The sequence below is a fragment of the Triturus cristatus genome, chromosome 2_2 (assembly GCF_964204655.1).
Source record: "Triturus cristatus chromosome 2_2, aTriCri1.1, whole genome shotgun sequence".
Classification (NCBI taxonomy): domain Eukaryota; kingdom Metazoa; phylum Chordata; class Amphibia; order Caudata; family Salamandridae; genus Triturus; species Triturus cristatus.
The window spans coordinates 754,432,614-754,458,804 of record NC_140582.1 but is presented as its reverse complement, the minus strand read 5'-3'; the positions used below and the strand labels follow the sequence as shown (position 1 = coordinate 754,458,804).

The following is a 26,191-nucleotide window of genomic DNA, read 5'->3' as shown; positions in this document are numbered from 1 at the left end:
ACTGCAGGGGATAGGCTTGGACAGCTCAAGAAAATAAGGCATGGAAATAAAGGACCATGGGGCTGGAGAGGGAATGGACACTAAGCAAAGATGTTTAGGGAACAAGGGCCTTTTCTGGCATCTAAAAATAAAGAAACAAAACATTAAACAAGGAGGGGAGGATGGGAGGGAGGGAGGGTGGAGGGAAAGAGGGAAAGAAACCCAGGGCACTAGGAGGCAGGGACCCCTGAAAAACAACGTTTTATCTTAAATGAAATTTGCACGTAAAAAATGAAAGTTCGGGGTGGATAATAGAAAGGGGTCGTCCGTTCTCGTTTCAACATGTCTGGTGTGGTTTTTCCAGTTTCACATACAACTGGTTGGTATGTCGCAATGCAGAGAGACTATTTTATATATTATAGACACCTAAAAGTATTTTGACAAGTTTACCGGTGACAGTGTATCTTCAAAGTATTATAAATAATATTAAATATGAGGCGCACCTCGTTGTATTACTGGGCTTGATTGTTTACACTAAATGTTATCCATTTGCAGTATCAAACGTGATGTGATTGCATTCATAGGTGCACTGAAACCCTGCTAACTATACAGTTATTCATGCATTAAATCTGTTGTCTCTAACCCTAAGCACCAAGACATTCCACCTTGAATTGATTGCCGCTGTTACAGGTCCTTCCTTTGTTTTTTGTTAGTAATGGGCCAACATCCCCCCAAGAACAAACGTCAGAAGGAGCCAGCTGAGAATAAAATCAAGCCTGCAATCAAACGACTCAAACCAAAAATCACAAAACTGAAAGAGAGGGAACCCACCGACTCAGCCTCCAAGACCCCGTCGATCATGACCCAAGTGATGGACAAAGGCCGCTTCCAGAAGCCGGCAGCCATGATGAGTCTGGCTGCAGGGCAAAACCTTGAGTTACGATGCAAAGGCAACAAGATAGACTGGGGCTATCCGTCAGTTCTCCAGACCTTCAAAGACTCCAGGCTCAGGTAAGCGTGTGCGAGGGTATCCTCGAATAAAGCAGACACAATGCAGGGCTCTGCCGTGGCATTCTGCTCAACACGCCTCTTCCTGTAAGAGAGGCGTCAAGATATCAGCTCTCTCCTGCCATTAGACCCCCCGCCCTATTATACCCTACATCTTGAACGTGCTCCATGTAGGGTGGCAAGAAAGACGTCATTGAAATATGGCTTCAATAGTTCTAGTTGTAGATATCATGGAAAAACGCGTTGATGCATGTTTTAAATATGATTGTATTTTCATCATAGGTCTCAAGTGAGTTTCCATTAATTGTGGGTGTTTCTGATCAGCCGTAGGAAGTGGCTTTCTATTACAGCAAAGTGCTTTACAAACCACTAAATAAATAAAACATACAAATCTGCCGGAAGATGTGCAACATTGAAAATGATCACTTTATTGAAAATGAAATCCGGTAGAGGGTTCTTTGTTGCTTAGGAACAGGTGCCTTGTCTGTGGCTCTCGGATCGCTGCCGCAGCCATGATAACATGATTTGGTTCCTGACTTCCTGATTACTGCATGTGTGCGCGAGGCAATGACAATTAAGACACTTTTCTTTCAATTTCAATAGTTTTCAACAGTTTTCATAGTTATATAAGCGTTGCCTTTGTTTCCAAGATTGCTCAAGTTATTTTTAAGTGGAATGAGCTTTTCTGAATGAACCCTATAACATTTTTATCCTGGTATATTCTGAAAATCTGTTAATGTAATATTACTTTACATCACCCAGCATATCATAACATATGTCATCATTAGCCTTATTAAAACACCAGCCATCACATTGCACGTCAAGCAGGATGGAAACATGTTTGATCCATGCACATGTTTTACAACCCCAGCTGCTGCGTTTTCGAATCATCTCATTTTCATCCGGGAATCCAGAGTGTTAAGTAAGCAATTAAAAAAATCTAATTACTCAGGCTAAAAACTCTGCCTATTAGGTGTATTTTTTTGCTTGAATAAGTTTGGAGGGCAGATAGAGGTGTTTGTTCTATTTAAAGAGGTGATGTCAGAATTTTGTAGTTATTCCCAAGCAATAGGAGCTTTTCTCCACAATATAAAACGAGGAAGTAACTCTATTATATATTATGGGTGTAGTAAAAGGTGATTCTCCGCAGATAAAATCTAGGGAAAATGCGGATTTATGTATACACCGTTGGAGTTAATTTTACTTTTGCAAGTCAGGCGCGTGTTTTTATTGCCAATTGTTATTTCCTTATCAATTAACATATTTGGTATTGACTAATTATCGAGCATTGAAGACCCAATTGAAAGTTACAAGGCTTGTAGCATATGAGTTTAGTTTTATCTTTAATTTGGAACCTTTAAACTAAGGAGTGTGTTTTCTGATTCAACATGTGCAGACCCACCGCTTCTGCATGCACCTTTAGCATGGAGTCAACTCCTTTTTAAAAAGTGATGGTGGGGGTGTTTTCTGATGTGTGTTTCAGCACATGGGAAGGATGTTTCCTACTGCTTGATACAGGCCATATGGGTATGATGAACCTACAAGGTAAAAACATTCTTATGTTTCTGGTTTATGTTATGGTATGCTTCAGAAATGTTTGTTTGTTTGTGCTTCATTTAAATTAGTGTTTGCTGCTTTTTATGGATGCAATTTAGTAGCATGAAACAGACCAGAACATTGTTTGAGCAAAGCCACTCATTGATTCCTGCAGGGTGGTTGGGTTGGGGAGTGTAATTGATTGTTTAATCATTCGAGAAGTCCTCGTTCTTTGTCAGATTATTCTATGCACCAAACCTTGTTGTTTATGGAGTAAGGACAGCTAGAGCCATGCACCTGCTGGAATATTTGCACAAGTTCGCCTCACACTAGCCTTGTGGAGGGGCAGTGCAAGAAACTGAAATGAGCAGGCAGTTGTGGGGCACTTGGGGCCATCAAAACGGTATGTGGCTTCAGGGGACTTTGGATACACTGATTTATATGCCTTTTTACAAGACGTTTCATTAGGGATATGTGCAAATTATTGATGAATGTTGAAATATTGAAACAAAAGAATATTCTTTTGCTGGTAACAGTTGAGTAAAAATGTTACAACGGTGCATTACTTTGTATCAAACAACTTAAGATAATGCAGAAAGAATAAATCCGTTACTTAGTATACACTGCTTAGGGTCATCAGACAATAACCACATACAGTTGACCATTAAAATATGGCCCTCTAAAAAAATGATGTGCATAGAGCATAAGTTAAGGGAAAAAAACAGAAGCCTCAATTTTAAAAAGTGAAATGAAAGCATTGGTGTTCTGTAATAGAAATTGTTGTTTAACATTATGTGAATGTACTGAAGCACCACATCCACTCAATTCTACTTCGGAAATGGTTTTGACTTATAAGTAAATGGCACTAAACAAGAATATTTTTCAAATGTATGGAAATAGAAGGGAAATACAGTTAACGTTGTGAATTACACACAACACTATGCAGAGGCGTGACAACAGAATAGTAATTCAAAATAAGTTATGCTAAAGACCTTGCTCTTATAAGTGAATATGTGAGGCCATTCTTTGTTAATCCAAAAAGTATCTGTTAGAGTATTAATTGAATAGGAGGAGGGGAAGTCCAAAAACTATTTAAAAAGACTCTCATATCTAGAAACACAGCTCACCTCATAACAGCTAAGTTACATGCAATTTCAATTGTTCAACAAAACAAGGGGCAAGGAATTCAAACTGAATTCACTCGATTGGAAATTTGTCCATATAGAAAACTAGCGCTGGTAAATGAATTAATTGGAATAGCATTCTGTTTTTTGGAAATTGTTTCTACTTTGTTGACAATACTTTGCACATCACTATCATGTCTATATCAAGGACATCAGAAGCAAAATTGTGTCCAATAATGTGTTTAACAATGTGACAGTATGTGAGCAATTATACTAATTAATGTAAATAGGCATACAAAAAAAGAAAATTTGAATAAGGAAGCATGATTACACATGATTTAATCCTAGCATTTCTGATGAGCAATTCCAAGTTCAGGGTCACATGATTGCTCGACCCTCGACTGATGTGGTCTTTCAAAGTATAAGAACAAATATTGAGAATTTAAAACTTGAGATTTTGAGAATGCTGTCTTTGGGACCTGCAGCTGCAATGGGCTTCCAGCCCAGATCTAGCCGTGCCAGGAGACGCCAATTGCAAGGGAAGGAGCGCTTGCCATCAGGCGCTATAAAGTAATGTGCTTTCTCCCACTACGCGGGATGCAGTCTTTGGGGCCAGCAGCTTCAAGCACTTCCAGCCCCAGATCTATCCGTGCCAGGAGGCGTCTATTGCAAGGGGAGGAGCGCTTGCCATCAGGCAATATAACGCACTGCACTCCCGCCCACCACGTGGGCCACGTGTGGGCCGTGCCCTGTCAAAGACCGGGCCAAAGACAGTCCTTCCACGCCAGTCGTAGCCTGGAGCAGGCTAGGCTGGGCCACCCCTCTTTGATATTATTTTTGGGTCATGTTAACTGGCTTGCCCGCTCTTACAAGCCAACTGACGCCCTACTCGTGACATTAAAGCTAAAATGGTGAAGAGAAAACTGGCAGGAGGTACAGTCACTACTATGCCACCAGCCAAATCCTCCTCAATAGATAAAATGATTCAGCGAGCAGTGAGAGTGATAAGCATTGAAATCGACCCTGCAGAACTAAGGTTCTTTCTTGGTTCCTCTACAGTTATAGGCTTCACGTTCTTTACCTGCTTCTCCCATAAGCACACTTAGGCTGTACATCATCGCTTTTAACCACAAATGACCCAGGACTATCCTCCCGTATTACAACATCTTGTCCACCTGATAGCCTGCTCCAACCTGCAGCGGCTAAGAGCTCAAAGCGAATTATCAAGCCCTGGCCAGTGGAAACAGCAGCCTCAACCAATTCCTCACCGTCGGCTTACTTAACTGAAACCTTAGGAGCAAGAAGCATGATTGAGGGTTGTTTGGATAAAGTAATGACCGTATTGCGGGCAGAATTATCTCCTATATTGCTTCGGCTTGATGCCATTGGGTCCATGCTAACTAACTTGAAATGTACATGAGAATCCTCCACCCAGGGCATCAGTAGGTTTTCCTTTCCAAGTACAGGCAAGATGGAGGGTCAAGTAGCACACCAAAGTAACCCTGTAAGGCACCGACCTAGCCCAGTGGTGCCCCCAATTACTAGAGCTCCAGCTGAGTCCCAAATTCCTAGAGCTCCATTCACCAAAGCTGGTCTCTATGGAATCAAAACAAAACAGGGACCGTTGTACCTGCAAGCCCAGTAGTTATTCACAACCAAAGGCAGATGTTACCAACAAAGCCCGGGAATTGGATGGTAATGGCTGGAGTGGCTCCGCAAAAGTGACAATGCAGCCAGTCATTAATATACCCCCAGCATAGTGCCCTTATGTGACAATTCTTTTTTGGTGTACCCCCATTGAGACTGGATCAAAGCGAGTCCTGGGCTGATTTGTTTAACAAGACACTGAACTGGTTGGGCCGCCTTAGACATTTTCCGTTGGCTATGGCAAGCAACATCCTGCTGACAAGGAGGGTGGGCTGGCTTGGTGGGGGACCTAAGGATAGGCAAGAGGACAGTACCATTATCATCTTTAGATCTGATTGCCTTATTTGGTACAGCAATTACTCTTTGGGCACATGTACAACCAGCTGGAACCCCGCAATATTGCCTTATTGCTTTTGGGCTATTGTTTTAAGCCTGGACAGGGCCGAGTATATCCCATTCTATGATGATGATGATGATGATGATGATGATAGCGAAAGTGTACCCCAGGCCAGGGCAGGGATTGTTCCATTTCATGACATTCGCCTAAGGTGTGTAAGGATGGGGATGGGCTCAATCTACTTAACCGGTCGTAGGAAGCTTGTTTCCTGTCCAGGGAGGACCTGTCTTGACAGTTCAGGCTGGACTGTTCCCATCAGGATCAGGTTTAAAAGTGATTTGCATATGGCTGGGTCCAAACTGGGGTGGCATAGGGTGCAAAAGAATGATGGATTCAACCCAGATCTCTTGACTGGGGGTGAATTGTTGTGTTTGATATGTTCACTTTAAGTGGCAATGGGTGAGCCCAGACTTAGGTCCCTTGCTCACTGTGCCACTGGAGTCAAGCTAGCCTGGCTGATGAGAGGTGATATCCTGATACTGGTCCCAGCATGCTTGTTTCCAAGCTGGCCTGGCAGTTCAGGCTGGACTGTTCCCATGAGGAGCAGGGTCAAAACTGATTTGCATATGGCTGGGTCCAAACTGGGGTGGCATAGTGAGCAAAAGAACAATGAATTTAATCTAGATCTCTTGACTGGAGATGAGTGGTTGAAAAGTTTCAACACCGCGTCCATCATTTTGTTTTGTTTTCTACGTTCACTCGAAGTGGCCAAGGGTATGGCCAGACGGGGGTCCCATGCTGGCTGTGCCACTGGATTTAAGCTAGCCTGTCTGATGAGAGGTGATATCCCGATACCAGTCACGGGATGTTTATTTCAAGTCCAGGCAGGATCTGGCCTGGCAATTAAGGCAGAACTGTTCCCATGAGGTGTAAAGTGAAGACTGATTTGCATATGGCTGAGTCCAAACTGGGGTGACATAGTGAGCAAAAGAACAATGGATTTAGCCCAGATCTCTTGACTGGGGGTGAGTGGTTGAAAAGTTCCAGCATTCTGTCCATCATCTTGTGTTTGCTTGCTCTACTTAACACCGTTGATGGTGAGAGCACACGTTTGGATAGGCCTCATTATCCCTTAACCATCAAATTGGTATCCTGGAACCTAGCTGGGCTACCGTCCAGGCTGTCTTGCCCCGAGTGGTGTGACTTTGTCGATGCATATGACATATGTTGTTTATTTCAAGAAACTTGGTCGACTGGCCTTATGCACCGCTCAGGGCTTATGTCATTCAGTAAGGAAGCCATATCATTGGGAAGATGCAGGCCAGAGGAGGGAGTAACAATTTGGGATAAAACAACTACGATGTGTAGCATCAATTAAATCAAGCAGAATTCTCCAGATTTGTTGTCTATTAATCTGACCTCTCCAGGTATGGCTACATGTTATATTTACAATGTTTATTGTAGGCCCTCAGCAAGCAAATCTGAATCTGGAGTAATCCAAATGTTATCCACCCATCTGGCCCAATTCCCGGTACAGGCCGTTAAGATTGTGTGGGGCAATTTTGCCAGTTTGAGCGCCCTTGATGCTTGTGTTGAGCTCCAATTAACTGAGGAAGATCAATTGTTTCTTATACCGGCACTAACCATCTCACCTATAAAAGATGGTCCTCTTTGGCCCTTCAACTCAATCCCATACACTGAATCAAGGACTAAGGGCCTGTAATGGCAGGTCAAGGTCAGACAAAGAAGACAAACACAGGTTTTATAGACCCCAGAGTACAAGCCCTCTTGATTATTTTTTACTTGACATCCAATTAGGGTATAAACTAATAGACATGGTGGTCCAACCCCGCCAGGATAGTGACCACAATGTGCTTGCCTTAGAACTGAAGAGCCTTATTTCTGTAGTTCAGCCAAACAATAATGAGCCATTTGATAGGAGGTTAACTCTGGCCCCTAATAGATAAAGAGTAAAATGGAGCACGTTATCACACTCCAGGGAATTGGTTGCTTAGGTCTCCAAAATGGTTGCTGATGCAATAGGGGAGTTAATGTCATTATTAAACATGCCTATGGAGCATGGTGTGGCCCTACGCAGTTCTAGTAATTTGATAGCAAATCAAATAGCAAATAGATAATGGGTGCTAACAAGTTGAACAATAGATTCTTGATCCAAGCAGCTATAGTGGCATATAAAAATGCCACACGGGCAGCTAAGACAGAGTGGGAAATTGAGAAATGGGAGGTCCTACTTGCAGCGGCCAAAAGAGGAGACTCACATATTTTTGGGAATATTATCTCCACTGGTTCTTTTGAAGAGTTTATCCCAGTTGAAAATCATATCACGATGACAGAGTGGGTTGCCCACTTCTCTAATTTATATTCCTCTGAGGAGCAGTGTGAACACTCTGAGCTGAAAGCTTGTGGAGCAGGTTCAGCCAGTTCAGATGGGTCAGAACCCACCCAAGGTTGCCCGCTTTGCTAAATGGCCCGCAGGAAGACATAGACTTTAGTCTTGGGGAAGCAAAGCCATTAACAAAATTGTGCGACATAAAGCTCCAGGGTTAGATAAGGTACATGTGGACCTTTTTCTGGATGAGATTGATGTTTGGACCCCTTACTTTGCCATACTTTTTAATGCCATATTGAAAGGGGCTCCCATTCTCCCCACACATTTCTTTTCCCTTCCTTCCTTCCCCTTTAATAAAATAATGCCTTTTGGAAATGCTGATGTCATCTTAATATTAAATTGTAGAATATGTCATCACCAGAAAATGCATAGCTACAAGAAAATGGATTTCTTTCTTACCTCATACCATATAATTTCATCATATTAGATCAAGTCACCTGCTATGAGTTAAAATAAACAATATGTTTAATTCAATTAATGCTTCATGAAGGGAAAGCGTTTTTCATAAGATCTAACCAGGACATTGCGAATAGAAAATGTTTTATTTATTAGACTAGTCCATTTGAACAGTGGGACGTTGAACAGGTAATAGAGTAGGCTTACTGAAGGTTCTAGTGAAAACCTTCTGCAGTGTATCGAATGTGCAAAGTTTTAGCAATCTCCAGATAACTTTACGTCAACTCACTTGCTTTTCGTAGGAACCAAGAACAGAGGCATCTGACCATCGGATGATCCTTCTTCAATGGCTGAAACTGATGTGTGCACTTGTTTTTGCAACATCATTTCTATATAGTACGTGTTTCTAGTAGCTACCTCTGAGATGCCCCTTAGCACTTTGCTGTGCTTGCCCGAATATCTATGAGCTACTGCAAACAGTGATTTCCATTCATTTCCTTACATTTTGTGAGGAGATTTCTCTTTCTCTGATGCGCACAGCTACTGCTGCAATTACTTTCCTTTATTCTAGAATTACGGTTGCTACTGTGATGGTTTTGGAACTTGGCTGAGTATCTGGAAGTGCTCTTAATGAAGGGTTGACTCTTTTAGAACTAATAGCTTAATGCTTTGAAATCTTGCTCTTTTCCAAAAGGAACTCTTCATGGGTTTTGTGATAGGTTAGGACAGGTACTGCTTCCCTTATGAACATGCTGTTGTTTCCATGCTGCTTCTAATCACATTTTTCTTGATACTTCCGTAACTGGATATATGTGTGTAACTGAATAAAAAGATCAAAAGCAATTACTTATCTCTTAATGAGAAATAATGCTTTTAAAATCTTACCATACCTCTCATCATTGACTGCAGGTTTAATAATCGTAAGTTGATGATTTATTTAAAGATGTCTTGTGAATTTACTTTTGGTCCATTCTAATACAGTGGCAAAGATCCCTTGACCGGGAGACAGAATTGGCACAGAGTTGGAGACCTCTATTACACCAGTAATTTCCGCGCTGACAATATTAACCTTGCAAAAACAAAGGGGCCGATTACGATTGTGGAAGGACCGCCACCGCTAGCCATGCGGTGGCAGTCCTTCTGCAATCAGACCGCGATGTCCCCCCGCCACATTACTATGGGGGTGGGAATCCCGTTCTGACCACGGCGGATGCACAGACTGTCCGCCAAGGAACCACCACAGGCAATTGTTGCGTTTGCCTGGTGGAGCGTTCTGCATCTTTGAAATGGTGGCGGTGCCTAGCAAGCACCGTCCGCCAAATCACAATGCTGTCTCCAGCCAGCCTTTCCGTGGTGGGTAGACCACCATTGAAAGGCTGGTGGAGATTGGTTTTGGGGGTCCGTTGCTGGCCCCCCTTGTGTGGGGGAGGTGTGGGTGCACTGAGGGGGTACCCACATTTCACAGCACCAAGTGGCAGGCACCATGTGGTGCCTGCCACGTAGTGCAGTGAAATGCACAACATGCTATTTTAACATCGCGGTGGGTGCTGCTGTCAGCAGCACCCGTCGCAATATTAAAATGCTAAATGCGGTGTGCGGAACCGCCGCATGTATTGCGGACTGCCCCGGTCAACACCACGATGGCGGAGGACTCCAGTCCGTCCGCCCCAAAGTACGTTGTCCCTAACCCCTGCCACTTCACCCGCTGAATCCCCACGCTGAGAGGGAACTCCTTGGAGAGAGTTCATACTCTTAAATATTTGGGTGTTATTCTGACTGAGCATTTTAATTGGCAGACCCATATTGCAAGGTGTGGATTACAGCCACTGGGGGACTATTGAAGATATCTAAAGCCTCCCAATATTGTCCCATCTCGCCGGTCCTTCCAGTTTACAACTATCAATCACTAGGGTCCGCTTTGTATGGCACTGAACTTTTGGGAGCACAGGGAGGTATCCTCTTTGGTTGCCACAGAAAATTAATTAATGCGGCAAATAACTAGTTTGCCAAAAAGCACACAATTGCTCCCCTTGTGGCTGATCTGGGGCATAAAAACGTTTCAGATATAGTAAGGCTATGGCCTCTTCTGTTCTGGAGGAGGATTTGGGCAACCCTGAAACTGAGTCTTTACCAACAGGAACAGACAGAGGTCTTGCGCCTGCCAAGAGTGGGTGACCTCATGTGGGTTAGGCACAAGAGGTCAACCCTTGGGAATAATAGGCTTGAGCGCCTGTGGCCCACCCCAGAAGAGGTAAGTGCGATCCCTAAAGCTCAAATAAAGAAGGCCTATTGGTTGCATAAAATGAGCTCATTGCAAAGTCGGCCCAAGTTGGGTCCTTTCACGCAGGGTTTTTTATGCTAAAAGATTATTTTCAGACAGAGCAGCTCCTGGATGAAATAGAGCTCAGTAACGCCAGGAAGCTCTACCTACATTAGATATGGGACTATTTTGCTTGCCACGTTCAAAGTCAGCTGGGGACAATCGGCCAACCCAAGATACAGTCATTGTCCATTCTGTACCACATGGAATTAACCAATTGATCATGTTCTACTTTTTTGCCCCACCTATCATAGTATAGAAACAAATGGGTTGCACCACTATGTCGAAACCTTTGGTAAGAGAATTTAGAGACGCTTTGAGAATTACAAAGTCTGACACCAGGCAATTTGTGGTTTTTGATCACGCAGTTCCTGATGACTATGTGGAGGAACAGGCAAAGAACACTTTAAAATAATGCTGTAATCCACTATATCTAGCACCTATTTTGTCGATTATACTTGGTTTTAATTTTCTTCCTTTTTAGCTCCATGTAATTAAAAAAAAGTATGTAAATTGCACTGTATTAGTATGATTTTATGTGTTTTATTTTTAATTCTTGCTCTTTTACTGTGTATATAGATGTTTTTTATGATCTTTGATGGCGAAATTTGCTAAATAGAGTTAAACTGAAACAAATTTTCAGAACCGAGGTTCTGCAGTGGAATACCTGCTATATGTCCAAAGCTTAGTTTTGTCAATGTTGGACCCAATTTATGAAACATGTCAGAACCATAGGTATCATTGGCTAACGGAAACCATTTGTATACATTGTCACATTTGTGGACATTCATAGGTAAGTAAGAGAAGACCTAGGGAATCTATACAAGTTTACGGTTCCAGGCTTACTTCTGTAGAATGTTAACAATGTTGACAATACCAAGAAGTGAGTATGACTGAAAGGCCTTACCCTAAAGCTCCTGGATGTACAAGTGAGCCAAGTAATTAATTCAATCTTTACACACCGTGTCCAGCCTTTTTTAGATCTAAATTTAAGTGAGCAAACCAAGAGTGAAAACCCATTGGCATTTCATAAGGTTTATAAATACTGTTAGACCTGTCAGTCTTAAGGTGATCATCCCCCAGATGTTTTGCTTTCTCCTCTCCTATTTTGCTGAATTCGTTTTTGTGGGCCTTAGGACTCTGTGCACTTAACCACTGCTAATCAGCGCTAAAGTGCGTGCGCTCACTCCTTAAAACATGGTACAATTGACTTACACCTAATTGGAATATTAAATTAACTCATCAGTTCCTAGTAAAATGGCATACTAGATACTCAGGGCTGATAAATTAAATTTTACTGGTGGACCTGCATCACTTATTGTGCCTCCCCACTTTCGTACCCTCATAAAACATGTCATAGGTCTGCCATTGCATCCTATGTGCAGTTTTAAACTGTCAATTTGACTTGCCAGAACAAACCTCTAGCCAGGCCTAAAACTATTTTTATTACATATAAATCACCCCTAAGGTAGGTCCTAAATAGTCCATAGGGCAGGTGCATTGTATGTAAAAAGTTGGACAAGTCATTTTAAGCTTTCATATCCTGTCAGTGAAACACCCAGTAATTTGTTTTTCGCTACTGTGAGGCCCACCTCTCCCTAAGGGTAAGATTGTGTTATTGGGATAATGCTTCTTTGAGAGCAGGTAGAAATGTCATGTTTGGTGTCTAAAGAATTGTAATTTCAAATCCTCTTTAATGGTTAAAGTCAGATTTTAAGTCACAATTCTGAAGATGCCACTTTTAGAAAGTTGTCTTGTCTTAACCATCTGGTGCCTGCAGTCTGCTTCCTAGGTCATCTGACAAAGTCTAGTTGGCAGTTGGCCTTTGAGTATTCCTCCCAGACAGCCACACAACAGGGGGGCTGGGTGTTGGCAGGATGGGCCATCCTGACAGGATGGCGGGGCAAAGCAGTCCACAGCCCCACTTGCACTTCAAAGGCACTGTCTCAGCACACACGCAAATAACTTCACACTAGCCTTGTGTGACTCTAGACATCCTAGGACCATGGTAGGTAGTCAGGAAATTCCAGAAACTTCTGTGGGGGGAAAATGATGCAAGTTTCTCCCACTTTAAAGCAGGCATCAGGCATAATACTAGGACCCGTAGACTAGCTCTTCAGTTTACTTCTGGACCTGTGGAGGACTCTCAGAGGACTGCTCTGCTGCCTGCAGCCTGCTTCTAATGCGCTCAGAGGACTGCCCTGCCGCTTCAGACCTGCTTTTCTGCTTAAACCCAGGAATTCCAGAGTGGCTCCAATGACTGGTTGGCTGGCCTCCTGATCAGAGCCTCAAGAACAGAAAGCCTGCAGCTTCATCCTGCTGGAGATATTTGACTTTCAAAAAAGAGACAAAGTCTGAATAAAGAAATCTTCACCATTACCTCGTACAGCGGCTCCCCAATGCGGACACCTCCTTCTCAGACACTGTCACCTTGTCCCACTGAACTTTATATTCTCAGACATTCTTCTTCAAAGATCTTTCTAATTCCAAAGGTAAAAGGAGATTGGGCACAATCCACTTCATGTATCTGAACCGCGCTCCACTGCGGTTGGCCTTAACTTTCGACTTAGACCCAGTCTTGCACCGCTAAATGTCCGCAGTTGGCGCTTTGATCTTTTAGGTGCTATTTTTCACTTTAAATGTTTCAAAATTCAAAACTTTGGTTCTACTGATTGGATTTTTGTTGTTTTGGTGTCAAATACATTTTACATTTTACTCTAGTTTTCTAAATTGGTGTGGGATTTTTCTTGTGTTGTGTTTTCAAAGTATTGCTGTTTAAGTGCTCCATACATACTTTATATATTGCCCCTAAATTGAGCTTGACTGCTTTTGTGCCAAGCTATCATAGGGTTAAGCATGGTTAATTTACTGACTTTTTTGGTTTACCCTGACGAGGATTATGGTTGTTGCTTGAGAATGTCTCACGCCCCTCTCAACCAACAACTGAATTTATCACAAATACCCATAAAGTTATGATTTTGCTATTGTTCTCCACATACTCAGTTGCCACTTCTTCTCCACAGAAATATCATGTTCCCATCCCTAACCCCATGCTTACAAGATGGCAGAAAACTCACCATACTGGTAGATTTCCCCAGTTGTAATTTGAATTCAGGGTTGGAACCTACAATCAGATGGTTTTATGAATGAGGTAGTTGAAGTTTAGCTAGATATCCTCCACCCAGGACTAGGCAGAGGCAAGTAACAAGCTCACCAAAGCATTTTATCTGAGAATATTGCAACTGGCCTCTCAGAACCAGTGCAAAAACAGCCTGAAACACTTAGCCAAATCAATGGACCAGTAATAGATTTATTGTACACATCAAAAGCAGCAGCCACATGAATGAGCTTTGCAGAACTCCACAAGAGATTGGTACGCAGCTCAATACATAGTTATTGGAAGTTACTTAGCCAATGTGATCACTAATAATTGAATTAACCATGTCTTGGTATTTGATGTGGCTTGCTTCGTGTCAGTCATGCTTTAAAATAGGAGCTCATGGTTTAGGATGATGATAAGGTTCACAGCAGAGTACTATATTTCATGAAACAAACACTTAGTAAAAGATATGGGGCCAGATTACATGAAGTAGCTTTGGAATGTCCATTTACATCTTTAAATTGCACCTGGTGTTAGAATATTCTAGGTTTGAATGAGCAAGTAATCTTTTGAAAAATGGAATATTAAAATAAAAGAGTACAATACAAATTGTAAAATAACTGGCTAGATATTGTTTGAGATTATCCTGTACAATGCTTTCCTTAGCTTCGTATGCACTCACATGTATTAATATTCCCTACATCATTACTATGTATAATTGTATTTAGTACAATGGTTGTAATAGTGAAATCCATGACACAAAAGGTTTCTGCACTTCCTAGGAATTATAATTCCAAGAGAGCGGGTTCTGACCCACCTAAACCAGCCTAGATGTTTCATTTTGCGCCATTTGTTTTTTGGACATCCGCTGTGAGTGTCACTCATAGACTCTCACTCACTATAAGCTTCAGTTTACACAGACTTAAGTGCTAACTGCCAGTGCCACATATTAATCTAGTTCTTGTACTCGACATATTAAACTAGGCTCTCTACTGCAGTGATGTGGTAAGAGGATAGTGAGCCAGGGACACTTGTGCACATGTTTGTGCACACAAGTACAGTTGAGCTAGTGATACTGATTTCTAACTCAGCCCATTGTTGGCACACAGGCAGCCCGTCCAAGATAAAAGCTTTAAGAAATTGGTTTTGGCATGTGCAGGTCTTACAATTTAATCGGGCATCCAAAAAGAAATATTCCAATTACCTTTTTACTATCATGTGAGTCTGTAGTGCTTTACTGTAAGTCTGTACTAATTCACTTTATTCATAATGTAAGTATAAGTCTCATGAGTTGCTCTTGTATCCCTTTCCTGGTAATTTATGCTAGGCTGTATCATTTATGCTCCTGTAACTGATGTAATTCATAATCTTCTAAAGGAACCGTGTTTTAATTATGCTGACTGTGGAGCACGAACAACATGACCAATACCCGGTGGAGCTGCTCTGACAGCTATAGAGGAGTTTGGCTCTGGTTCACCCCCATGGCCGTCACCTACCCAGCCGGAGATTGGGCATTGTTCTCCTTGTCTCTCCGCTGTGTCTTCTCCCTCCTGAATTATTTTCCCCCATGCTGGTCCTCCTGGCCTGTACTGCTTTCCTAACCCCTTTTTTTGACCCCCTACCTTCTTTGTCCCACAGGACATGTGTCTTTGTCATTCCTTGTTCTTTTAACTCCTTTCGACCGTGTAACACTGTTACACTTCTATTTACTCCTCTTGACCGTGTAACACTGTTTCTTGATTTGTCGTGGTCATACTTTACTCTAGATACTCTTGTTTACTATGAAACACTGCTTTTCTTTTTCTCTAGATACTCATGTTTACTGTGAAACACTGTTTTCTTTTTCCTTTGTTTTTACCATGCTCCAGTAACTGATGTAACTTTGTAACTTGTTTCTCGCTGATTCTCATGTAAAGCGCTCTGATACCTCTGGGTCTAGCCAGCGCTATATAAAACTTAAAAAAAAAAAAAAAGTTGCACCAAAATATTAGATACTTAACACAAAGCACCACCACGGCTGACCACTGGTTCTGCACCTCAATCTTAGTGTATACAAAAATTACAAATCCTGTGCACAATTCTTCCAAAAGTCCGCCGCAGAAGGACTTCACTGATTTACAGATGAAAAAGCTTTTTTAACGAAAGAGGAAGGTGCACCAGTGAGAAGTCCAAACATGATATGAAGTCCTTAAAGTTCCTTTAATTCTTGTATGTATTTTTTCATAAAAACAGACATCAGCCAAAATATTAGGTTCGCATTGGCTCAACATAAGGATAAGATTACATTTTCTTTTTCTGTGTTCAAAAAGGTGACAAGTGAAAATATAATACAAATTTGACCATATTTGCACTCCTTGCTATACAATGGGTTTTGTTATCTTTTTCTAAGTAAGTCCTTACTAGGATTTAGGCTTTGAACTACACTGCTGGGTCAAGTTACCTACTCTGCTGGATAGCAGATTGATCGAAGCCTCTCACTTAGAAAATAGGCCTATTTGCTGGGATTGGCTAACTCTTGGACAATGAAGAGGATGGGGGAGGAAGCTGCATTGACTAATTAATTCATACTTACTGAAAAGTCTGGATATGCTCTTCCACATATGGACATAGGCAAACCTCTGACTCCAGTCACACCCTTTGAAGGTTTAGAGGAAAGGAACCAGTTTGCTGTCTCAGTTAGGAATGGGATTAAAGGCTCTGGGGGAGCTGTAAGTGACCAAAGCTGGATTTCCAAATTGTGGATAATTTCAGGATGCTGCACAAGGGGATAGATTAGGCTTGGGGGAATGACGTGGCATCTCTCTGTTGAGCAGAGATACCCAGCTTCTAGAGCTATCCACCTCCACATGTAAATCCTATGCACAAGAGAGGAGCTCTTAAAAGAATTGGTAACTGCAGAGGAAGAAAGACAGACCAGCTTGATGAAGGATCCCTGGCTGGAGGGGATAGGGATGAACCTTTGTTACTAGGTCCTTTGGTTGCTCTGCAGCCCTCGTAAAGGGTAGAAGAAAGAATGTCACAGTGCATTTGGTTGAATATTGCAAACATATTGAAAGGTGTATGTTGATAGTAAATCATTGTTTACGCTTTCTTACATATTAAAAGGTTTTGAATATTGATGTACATTGTGTTTCAGTATATGTTTTGCACTTGATTGTTGTGGTGACACCCTAACAAAGCCAGTAAGCCCGCCTTTTGATAAATGTACCCCTCATATGGTGTTAAGCATGTAGGGGTATGTTGTTAGAGCTTGCTGATAAGGATCGTTAAAGGTACCTCCAGTACAGGGGGTCAAGGATACATCTAGGGACTTACCTGGCCTGTGGGCCTTTCTTTAGGGTATGCCCCCTGTTGTTTGGGAGGGTCTTTAGAGGGTGTCACCATAGGTACTTTCATGTGTCATCTGTATATATTTTGTAATTTGCGCATAGTATTTAGGAATAAGTGTAAAGAAGTGTTTTTTCTTTTGGTAGAAAAAACACTGGGGCAGCAAATTGTTATGTGTTTGGCGCGTTGCTCCCTTGTTCCGGTTAAGCTGGAAGCAGTGATTAATAAAAAGAAGTTTAAAAAAATTGTGTTTGGTGCGTTGCTGAGTTCTGAGTATCTAGCACACAGCAGCTCCCACGAATAACACTTGGACTGCTCTGCCTTGCTACCTCCAAGAGGTACTTGGTTCCCAATTGTAGGTCTGCCGTACTAAGGCCCCAGGACACCAACAGAAAAAGACCCCAGTTCTTAAAATTGGGGCCCGGTACCCTTGTCTGCCCTGGCTTCTTCTAATTCGGAATTCTAACATTATTGCTCTGACATTGTAATCTTTTGTATAAAAGAGCTGGAAATGTGAGTATGAATATTGCTGCTGCACTTGTATATAATGCTTATGAACCGTGAAGTTTCATGTCACAGGGGAAAGCAATGTTTAGGAGGTGGGGTGCGATCAAGAGTTCGAAAACAAATTCTGGTTGCCAAAGTCAACAAAGGGTGATAGTTAATTAAACCTTATTAAACCTTTTCTCATCTTTAAGCATAGTAAATAATCGGTTTTATTATTGCGCAGGTTAATGAAACTCTGTTTACTGATCACAGAAGGATGGAAGATTAGGGTGGCGGTGCCAAGATGTGAACTCATGACCTTCAGAAGATGTTAGCAGCAAGTGTTTAACTCACTGAGTTACCTTGGCAGTTGTCACTTAGATCGTCATAAATCCAGAAAGAACCCAGTAGACATGTGAGCATTCTAATATGTTGACAGCACCAGACAGAATAAATACATTTGAAGGAGCTAGCTTCCACTCTTCTCAAGTAATCTTTAAGTGCGAAGATGAAGAAGGAATACTAATCTTGAGGAGGGAGGCAGAACCTTGGATAATTAAAGTTCATAACGCGTTGCTACGTTTTCAGTTGCACTGAATGTTTAACGATGTAATTTAGCTCATTAGCATCAATGTCGGACACATAAAGCAGTTTCTTTTTTTAAGTAACTTTACATGGTCCAGCGGCTTATGCCTGATTCTAAGTAGAAAATAATTATTTAACATTATATTTTCAGTTGCATTCTGTAATCGAGCTGGTAGGTACCAGAGATGACAAAGGTGAGAAATGAAAGACTCAAAGCAAAAGAGGTGAGCGGGAGGTTAAGGGCCGCCATATTGAAGTCGTTAATGAGTAGATATTGGGCTATCTATGGGGGCTGCCTGAGTCGCACTAGGGCAGTCGTCTTCTTGCGTGGAGGCGTAGCCACCTTCGAATAGTTGCAACGACCGGAGTTTGGGCGGGTTAAAGCATGTGTACTCTAATCTAAGGAAATGTTTTAGTAATGGCTGCCATATAGTTGTGAATCTATTTGTTGTGGAAGTGATTCGAGCCGTGAGAAGTTCCATTGCCATTGTATGCCAAAGGCGTATAAACCATAAGGCAATGGGCGGCTTGTCTGTTTTTTTCCAATATAGTTCTATTGTCTGTTTAGCCGCACCCAGCATATGTGATATTATGCACCAGTCAGCTTGAGTCATGGCAAGGAGGGTCGTAGGCCTGAGCCCCAGGAAACCCCGAAACCGGTCCTAGGATGCTTGTTTCCAGTCCAGGGAGGACCTGGCTTGGCAGTTCGAGCTGGACTGTTCCCATGAGGCAGAGGGTCAAGACTGATTTGCATATGGCTGGGTTCAAACTGGAATGGCATGGTGATAAAAAAAACGATGGATTTAGGCCCAGATCTCTGTACTGGGGTGAATGTATGACATTGTTCTGCATTCTGTCCATCAACTGTTGTTTTTGCATCTGAGCCCCAGGATAATCACTATTGGGTTTTCGGGTATAGGGTAACCCACTACATCTTTGATATGACTAAGGATTTCTTTCCAGTAGGTGGTTATCAATGGGCAGCACCACCATATATGTACGAAATCTCTGGTTGCACTATTACATCTCCAACAAGTGGGCAGGGTGTTAGGGAACATTTTATGTAGTCGCTGAGGGGTATTGTACCATTGTGTCATAACTTTGTATGCCAGTTCACGTTGTGCTATACTTTTATATGTAGTCGGAATGTCCCACCACAGTTGTTCCCATTGTTTAGGAGATAGTTCAATCTCGCTGTGTGTTTGCCAATCTGTTTGGTAGGTATGGGGGTTGCTCGGGGTAGAGTGTTGTAAAGCGTGGTATGTTCGAGATATCAAGCCTCTGGACCCATCATAGGACCGAACTAGTGTTTCGAACTGTCCCTGAGTGATAGTGTGTGATTGTATCCAGTGTCGTATTTGAAGACATTGCAATCGGGCACATTCTGGTATACGGAATTCCTTTTTACATTGATCGAAAGATTTAAATTGATCGCCCTCAAAGAGGTGTCATATTACTCGACACTCCCCGTCGCACCATGCAGGGAAGGAATGTGGTTGTAATGCTGGTGGGAAGCTTGGGTTGCGTGCCAGGGGGTGTTCGGGGACGGGAAGGAAGTTAAGCCCCTAGGTGTTGCAATTTTGTTCCAGATTTCTAACACTGTTTTTGTAGGGGTAGCTATGTATGCGCTGTGCGGTGTAGAACCTAGAATGAGCCACGCCAAGTCCCAAATGAGTCTACAAGCAACAACCCTGTCCATATGGAACCAGTGTTTTCCGCTCTCACAGGCTGTCTATTCTGAGATATAGTGTAGGTGCGCTGCCCAGTAATATTCTAAAATATTAGGGCAAGCTAGTCCCCCTTTATCCTGAGGGAGCATGAGAAGTTTGATTGAAAAGCATGGTTGCCCCCCATATGAAGCTTGTTAGATCCCCGTTGCAGCCCTAGAATATAAGATTGTGGTATTGATTTAGGCAGCCTTTGAAATTAATATAACATTTTGGGCAGCACGGTCATTTTGATCGTATTTAACCGACCTAACCATGATATCGGCAGAGATCTCCATATGCGTAGGTCTTCACGGATTGCTTTTCTATAGTCCTGCCAGTTGGCCTGTGTCCATGTGTTCACCGTAGGGGTTAGATTTAGTCCAAGGTATCGAATTGAATGCGTAGCCCATTGAAAGGGTATGAGAGATTGAAGCTCCGGTAGCTCTGCCGCAGGGATGGTAAGATTCAGTGCCCAGGATTTAGCAAGGTTAATTTTGAGACCTGAAGTTACCTCTAACTGTCGCAAAAGTTCAAGAAGAGAGGAAGAGAGGTGCGCGGGTTTGTCAAAGTACGCTCCCCCAAAGCGTAAACCACTGATGTCACCGGATTGTCTTATTGCGATGGCTAGTGGCTCAACCACGGGGGCAAAGAGCTGGGGGGGAGAGGGCAAACCTGTTTAGTGCCCCTCCCTGTGTATCTGGCTTTTTCAGCTGCCCGTTAACTCTAACGTGAGCTTGTGTGGAGACATATGATGCCATTATCCTAGAGACCATATTAGGCCCCAGTCCAATTTTCTGCAAGACGGCTCTCAGGAAGTCCCACTCCACCCAGTCAAAAGCCTTCTCTGCGTCCAGTGATAGCAGACAGGCCGGGATACTTCAATGGTGCACCTTCTCGACCAGGTGCGCTATTCGTCTAACATCGTCTGCCCCCTTACGATGCCGAATGAACCCCACCTGGTCAGGGGAGATTAGCCCCGGGAGATGCGGTTCTATACGATTGGCAAGTATTTTTGTGCATTTTTTAAAATCTGTATTTAGGAGGTCTATAGGGCGGAAAGAGGAACATAGGGCATTGGTCTTTACCAGACTTAGGGATTAGTGCAATCTCCGCCATGTTCATTGTGTCTGTCGGGCCCATTGTCTCTGTGAATGTATTAAAGAGGCGCAGCAAGTGATCCTGAATTTATGTTAGGAAAATGCGGTAAAAGTGGACAGGAAATCCGTCAGGGCCTGGTGTTTTGCCTGTCGATAGCCCTTTTATGGCTCGTGTGAGTTCTTCTAGTGTGATTGGATCTTCAAGGAGTTGTGTATGTTGTTTATCTATTGGGGTTCATGGGCAATTGTCTAACGCTGCCTGTACATGCATCAGCTGGGGGGGTCTCTTCAGTATAAAGATCAGAGAAGTAAGTGTGGAAAGCTGCCAATTTATCTTTTTCTGCCATGGCCCAAGAGTTGTTTGCAGTTTTGATTTTGCAGATGTGTGCCTTTGCTGCCTTCTGTCTTAATCGGCGCACCGAGATTAACCCCGCCTTATCTCCTCCGTTGTAATATTTTTGTTTCAATGCCAGCAATGTGTGTTCTGCCTTATTTGTTCTGAGTGCCCTTAATTGTCCCCGAAGTATGGCCAGACGCCTTTTGTGAGTGCGTGAAGGTGTCTCCCGGTCCACTTTTTCTAAGGATTTTATATCATTAGTCAGCTTATTTTCGACCAGTCGGGCTTCCCGGCTACGCGCTATTGCAATGGATCTGATTTCTCCCCTGATGGTGGCTTTAAAAGCATCCCACACTATTGGAAAGGGCGTTACGGGCAGGTCGTTGGTCGTAAAGTATGTGATTATTGCCGCTAGGTCTACCGGGTCACGTAACACATGTGGAGGAAGGTGCCAGGGTGGGATGTGTCGCGCAGAGTGGGTGTGTTTGCGCAGCAGCAGCTCTACATAGCGTGGTCTAAGACTGAGATGCCTGACATGGAGACAGTCATTACGCCTCGCACTAGAGAGTGCGAAATGACTAAGTGATCTATTCGTGAATAAGAACAATGCACGTGAGAATAATAAGAGTAATTACGTGAGTCCAGAGAGTGATAGCGACACGTGTCTATCAGTCCTAGGTCATTGATCGTACACTTTAGTGCTGCAGACGTAGCACACGTTCCCTGATATGAGTTAGTGCTGCGGTCGTGTTCTGCGCTCCAGAATAAATTCAAGTCCCCCCCAAATATAAGTGGGTGGTCCTCGTGTCGTATTTGGTCTTTCAATAGGTTTCTGAGGAAGAGGTCCTGCGCCTGATTGGGTGCGTAAACATGTTTGTGTCCCCAATTTGACATCTAGCTTAAAGTATCTGCCCTCCCCCCCCTTCTCCACTCACGCTTTACCGCTGGTGATCCCTGCTTTACACAATATTGCCACTCCGGCCGTTTTTGTTGATGAGGACGCCCAGCTTTGCGTATAGTATTTGGGGTAGGCCATACGATGGGTGTCTGCCTTGAGAAGGTGCATCTCCTGTAGGAATATGATATCCGGGTTCTGAAGCAGCAAGTAACACCAAATCTGGCGACGTTTTGCAGGGGCATTGAGACCTTTTACATTAAGGGAAAGGATCTTTAGATGTGGGTTAGAGGTCATTGTCAGGGTATTGTGTAGCCCTGTATGCTGCAATGGTGGGATAGATGCAAAGTAACCGTAGTATGGGGCCATATCGTGTTAAAGTGTCTACAAGGGTGATTGGCAAGAGAAGTTGCTTCCCTATATAGAGAGATGTATGACAGTATAACCCATGGTCCCTGCTGTTGCAGCAGATGAGCCTATCCACTCAAAAAGCAGTGTGTCCCCCTTCTCTCAGCATGAAGAAAGAAAAAGAGAAGAAAATCTAAATCAAACCAAGGTAAAGAAAACAATTCAACATCAATTAAGGGCCTACTGGGCCAACAAGGTGCATTCCATTCTCGGGAAGGGCAAGGTGCCAGTGCACGTGCCATCCCAGAGGCGTCCCTCTCTCTGGAATAGGGTCTAGGAGGGTGGGTCTAGTGAGAAAGGCACAATTTGGTCCAGGGGATCATCCACCCCACCACCAGGTCTATTCGGCAAGAGGGGCAACATTTCGATGCATAAGAAGGCAGTTACAGAGGAGCTTCTTTGGGGTGAGTTCAGAAGTCAACCAGGTCGGGCCAGGTCGAGCCCAGCAGCATTATTAATCTCTTGCCTCCTGTGAGGATGCAGACGCTTTCTCATCGTCCATGGAATAGAGGTGCTTTATAATATCTTGTTTAGCCTGGGCAGAGGTTAATACCCCACCCCTAGTTCCCCGACGCTGTCCAAAGACTTTGGCCCAATCAAGGTGCGCAGGCAGTCTGTCCACCAGCAAGAAGGTGAGCTAGTCAGAGGAAACAGATCATCCAGAGATTTGCAAGAGTTGTTTAGCTTCTTGAAGAGAGTCAGCACCCGCCGTTTGTTTTCCCAGGTAAACATCAGGGCAAAAGGAGGACCCCATTGATATCTGATATCTATCTCGCGGAGTTTGTCCGTGACTTGCTTAAAGTCTCTACGTTTCCTGAGTGTTAAGGGGGAAAGATCCTGAAAAAGCTGTATAGTGTAGCCCTTGTAGGTCTGTTCGGGTTGGTTCCTAGATGCTTGTAGTATAGCTTCCTTTTCCGTGTGAAAGTGGACTCTGGTTAGGAGGCCTGGGGAAGCAGGTACCCTATGGGCTCTATCCAGGGCTGGCGGGGCGGCATCTTCATCGCCCCTAATTTCCTGCAACAGTTCCAACACAAATGTCATGATATCCGATCCCTCTGCTCCCTTAGGCACGCCTTTGATTCGCAGATTGTTTCGTCGACTCCTATTTTCCAAATCTTCTTGCTTGATCTGGAGTTCAATATGTTGTTCCTCTAGGGTGGAAAGTTGCTTCCATAGCTGTTGCTGGTCTTCTGTACGAGTGTCTACTGTCCACTCTAGATCATCGACTCTCTCCCCTATCTCAATTATATCCATCTTAATCTCTTTAAGGCATGCAAAAACCAAACAGCAACGGCGGACCTTCTATGCCACACCTCGTGCCAGTTCCTATGTATGAAGGTACTGTGCAATCAACCCCTACGCCAGCCGTTGAGTGGCGTTACTGTGCTCCAGATCAGAAAACAATTATAACAAGTGGGGGTGCGCAGCTCACAAAAGTCCAACAGGCCAATGTAGGTTGAAAAATTTGCTTCTTTTATTGGAAAAGTTTTTCTTAAAAACATTAGATTTTTAATCAATTCAGCCAACGCGTTTGTTCCCATATAGGGAACTTCCTCAGGGCAAGAGCATTATCGACTGAGAATCACAACGTGTATTTGCCAAAATTGAAAGAGCTCATTGCATAACGGACGATAGCTGTTCATGCAAAATGTGTATTATGCTCCAAAGTAGCCCTGAATCAAAGCCCAAGCCACTCCAAAGTAGGAAGACCCAAGTCACTCAGGAGTTAACAAAAATTTCAGATCGGTGTTGTGCCGCTGTGATACCTCTCCGTTTGGCCCGTATCTGCACTGATGAACAAGCCATTTTGAATGTAAGCAGACGTGACAATTCGATAAGATGAAGAGAATGAAATACTCAAAACGCGGTAGGTATCTTTCACCGGGTCATCTAGTCATTAATGCGTTGTCCCAAGTCGTAAAGAGTAAAAAAATATCAATTCCAGCACATGTATTGCATCGTGATTCGAAAAGTGTAATAGCTTCAAGCGCAGCGTTCCTCGTAATCTGCGCTTGAAGCTATTACACTTTTCATGGAAAATAACTGGTCAAAAACCATTGTACGACCTCTTGACGCAAAGTAACGCGCGCAGCGCAAACTGCTATTTGTACTACTTTCAGAGCTACTTTCCAGTGCAAATAAAACTTTGTGACGGAAAGTAAAAACATTATCAACACACTGTGCTTCTTTGTGTTACTTTGCATAACTTTGGGGTGGTGCAAATTGTGGATAAATCTGCCCCTCAATTATGAGGTCACACAGCATCCAGAGATCACAGAGCAGCCCAACATTGCAAGTTTTATTACTACATCAGAAGTTTCGACCAACTCGCAACGATAAGCGCACTCAGAAAGAAAAAGGTGGTTTAGAGTTTTTTTTAAACACAACACAATATTAGTTGATGAATACTATAACTGAATATATGCCACAACATTGGCCAGATTTCTTACATTAGAATGACATATTACTGTCTTGTGCTATAAAAAGCATACACATTTTGAAGATTAAATGTAAACAGTCACAGTCATTCTATATTCCTTTACTATTATCCCCAATTCTTGCTTGTTAGCCAGCTAATCCACTCCCCATGCAAATTCCTTTTGTAATGTTTGATAGCTTCAATCTCTGATGCTCCAAACGTCATCCCTACAACTGCTTCCTTTGCACCATCCTACTGCCTTGAACTATCTTTCAAATGCCCTTGCCTACACCTAGCGCTGTGGGCGAAGGTCCATTAACTCACTGGTGATTGGGATTGGCACAGGATGTTTGTGGTGCTCTTCCCCTCCCTAAACGGCCCCAAGACCACCTGTTGCCTTGTTGGTTATCCAGCCTTCTCAAAGTCTTGACATAATTTGACTTCAAGAGCAGATAAAACAGGGACAGATAATAGTCACGACAGCATTTGCATCCTGCTTTCGGTGTAGACAGCCTTCTAGTTCACCTGTGTCACTATCTACCTATACATTATTTGTTTTGCAATGCTGTGGAGATGCATTAGTCCCTCCCTCTACCAAGTCTCCTCTCCAGTATTGATTTTTCATTGGCCGTATCCTCAATACCCCTATTGGATTTGGGTCCTTTCTAAATCCAGTATATCCGCAGAATCCCCTATTCAACCAAATCTTCCAGGTACTCTGGTGGTGGATGGCCGTTTCCCCATAATAACCCAATGTACCTTTCGGTTGATCCCTATGGGTGCCCTGGTGTTCTGTGCATTATGATATGCGTGGCAGCAGCCCCTACGCACCCACACTCTCTGAGAACTGCCAGCTTTGTGATCTGAACACTAGGTAATCAGGCTCCCCTCTGTTGCCCCTGATCCAGCGCGAAAAAGGGGGCGACATTTTTACAGATCCTCCCTGCATCACAGACCCGTCGTCACACTAACTCATTCACACACGCATTCATTGGTGGGGCCCATAACATCAACACTCATACGTTTCTCTCAATAGTCTGCACACAGGAGGAGCGATGCGCTGGACATGTG

The 26,191-nt window shown here is 43.2% G+C and overlaps 1 protein-coding gene across 1 annotated transcript in view; it reads left to right on the top strand.

Moving 5' to 3' along the window:
- PDGFRL (platelet derived growth factor receptor like) overlaps nucleotides 1-26,191 on the top strand; it is a 673,754-nt gene that overhangs the window by 65,124 nt on the left and 582,439 nt on the right. The window contains exon 2 of the mRNA XM_085642004.1: nucleotides 693-990. Coding sequence (XP_085498130.1) covers nucleotides 693-990 — 298 coding nt within the window. The remainder of the gene's footprint in view (nucleotides 1-692; nucleotides 991-26,191) is intronic.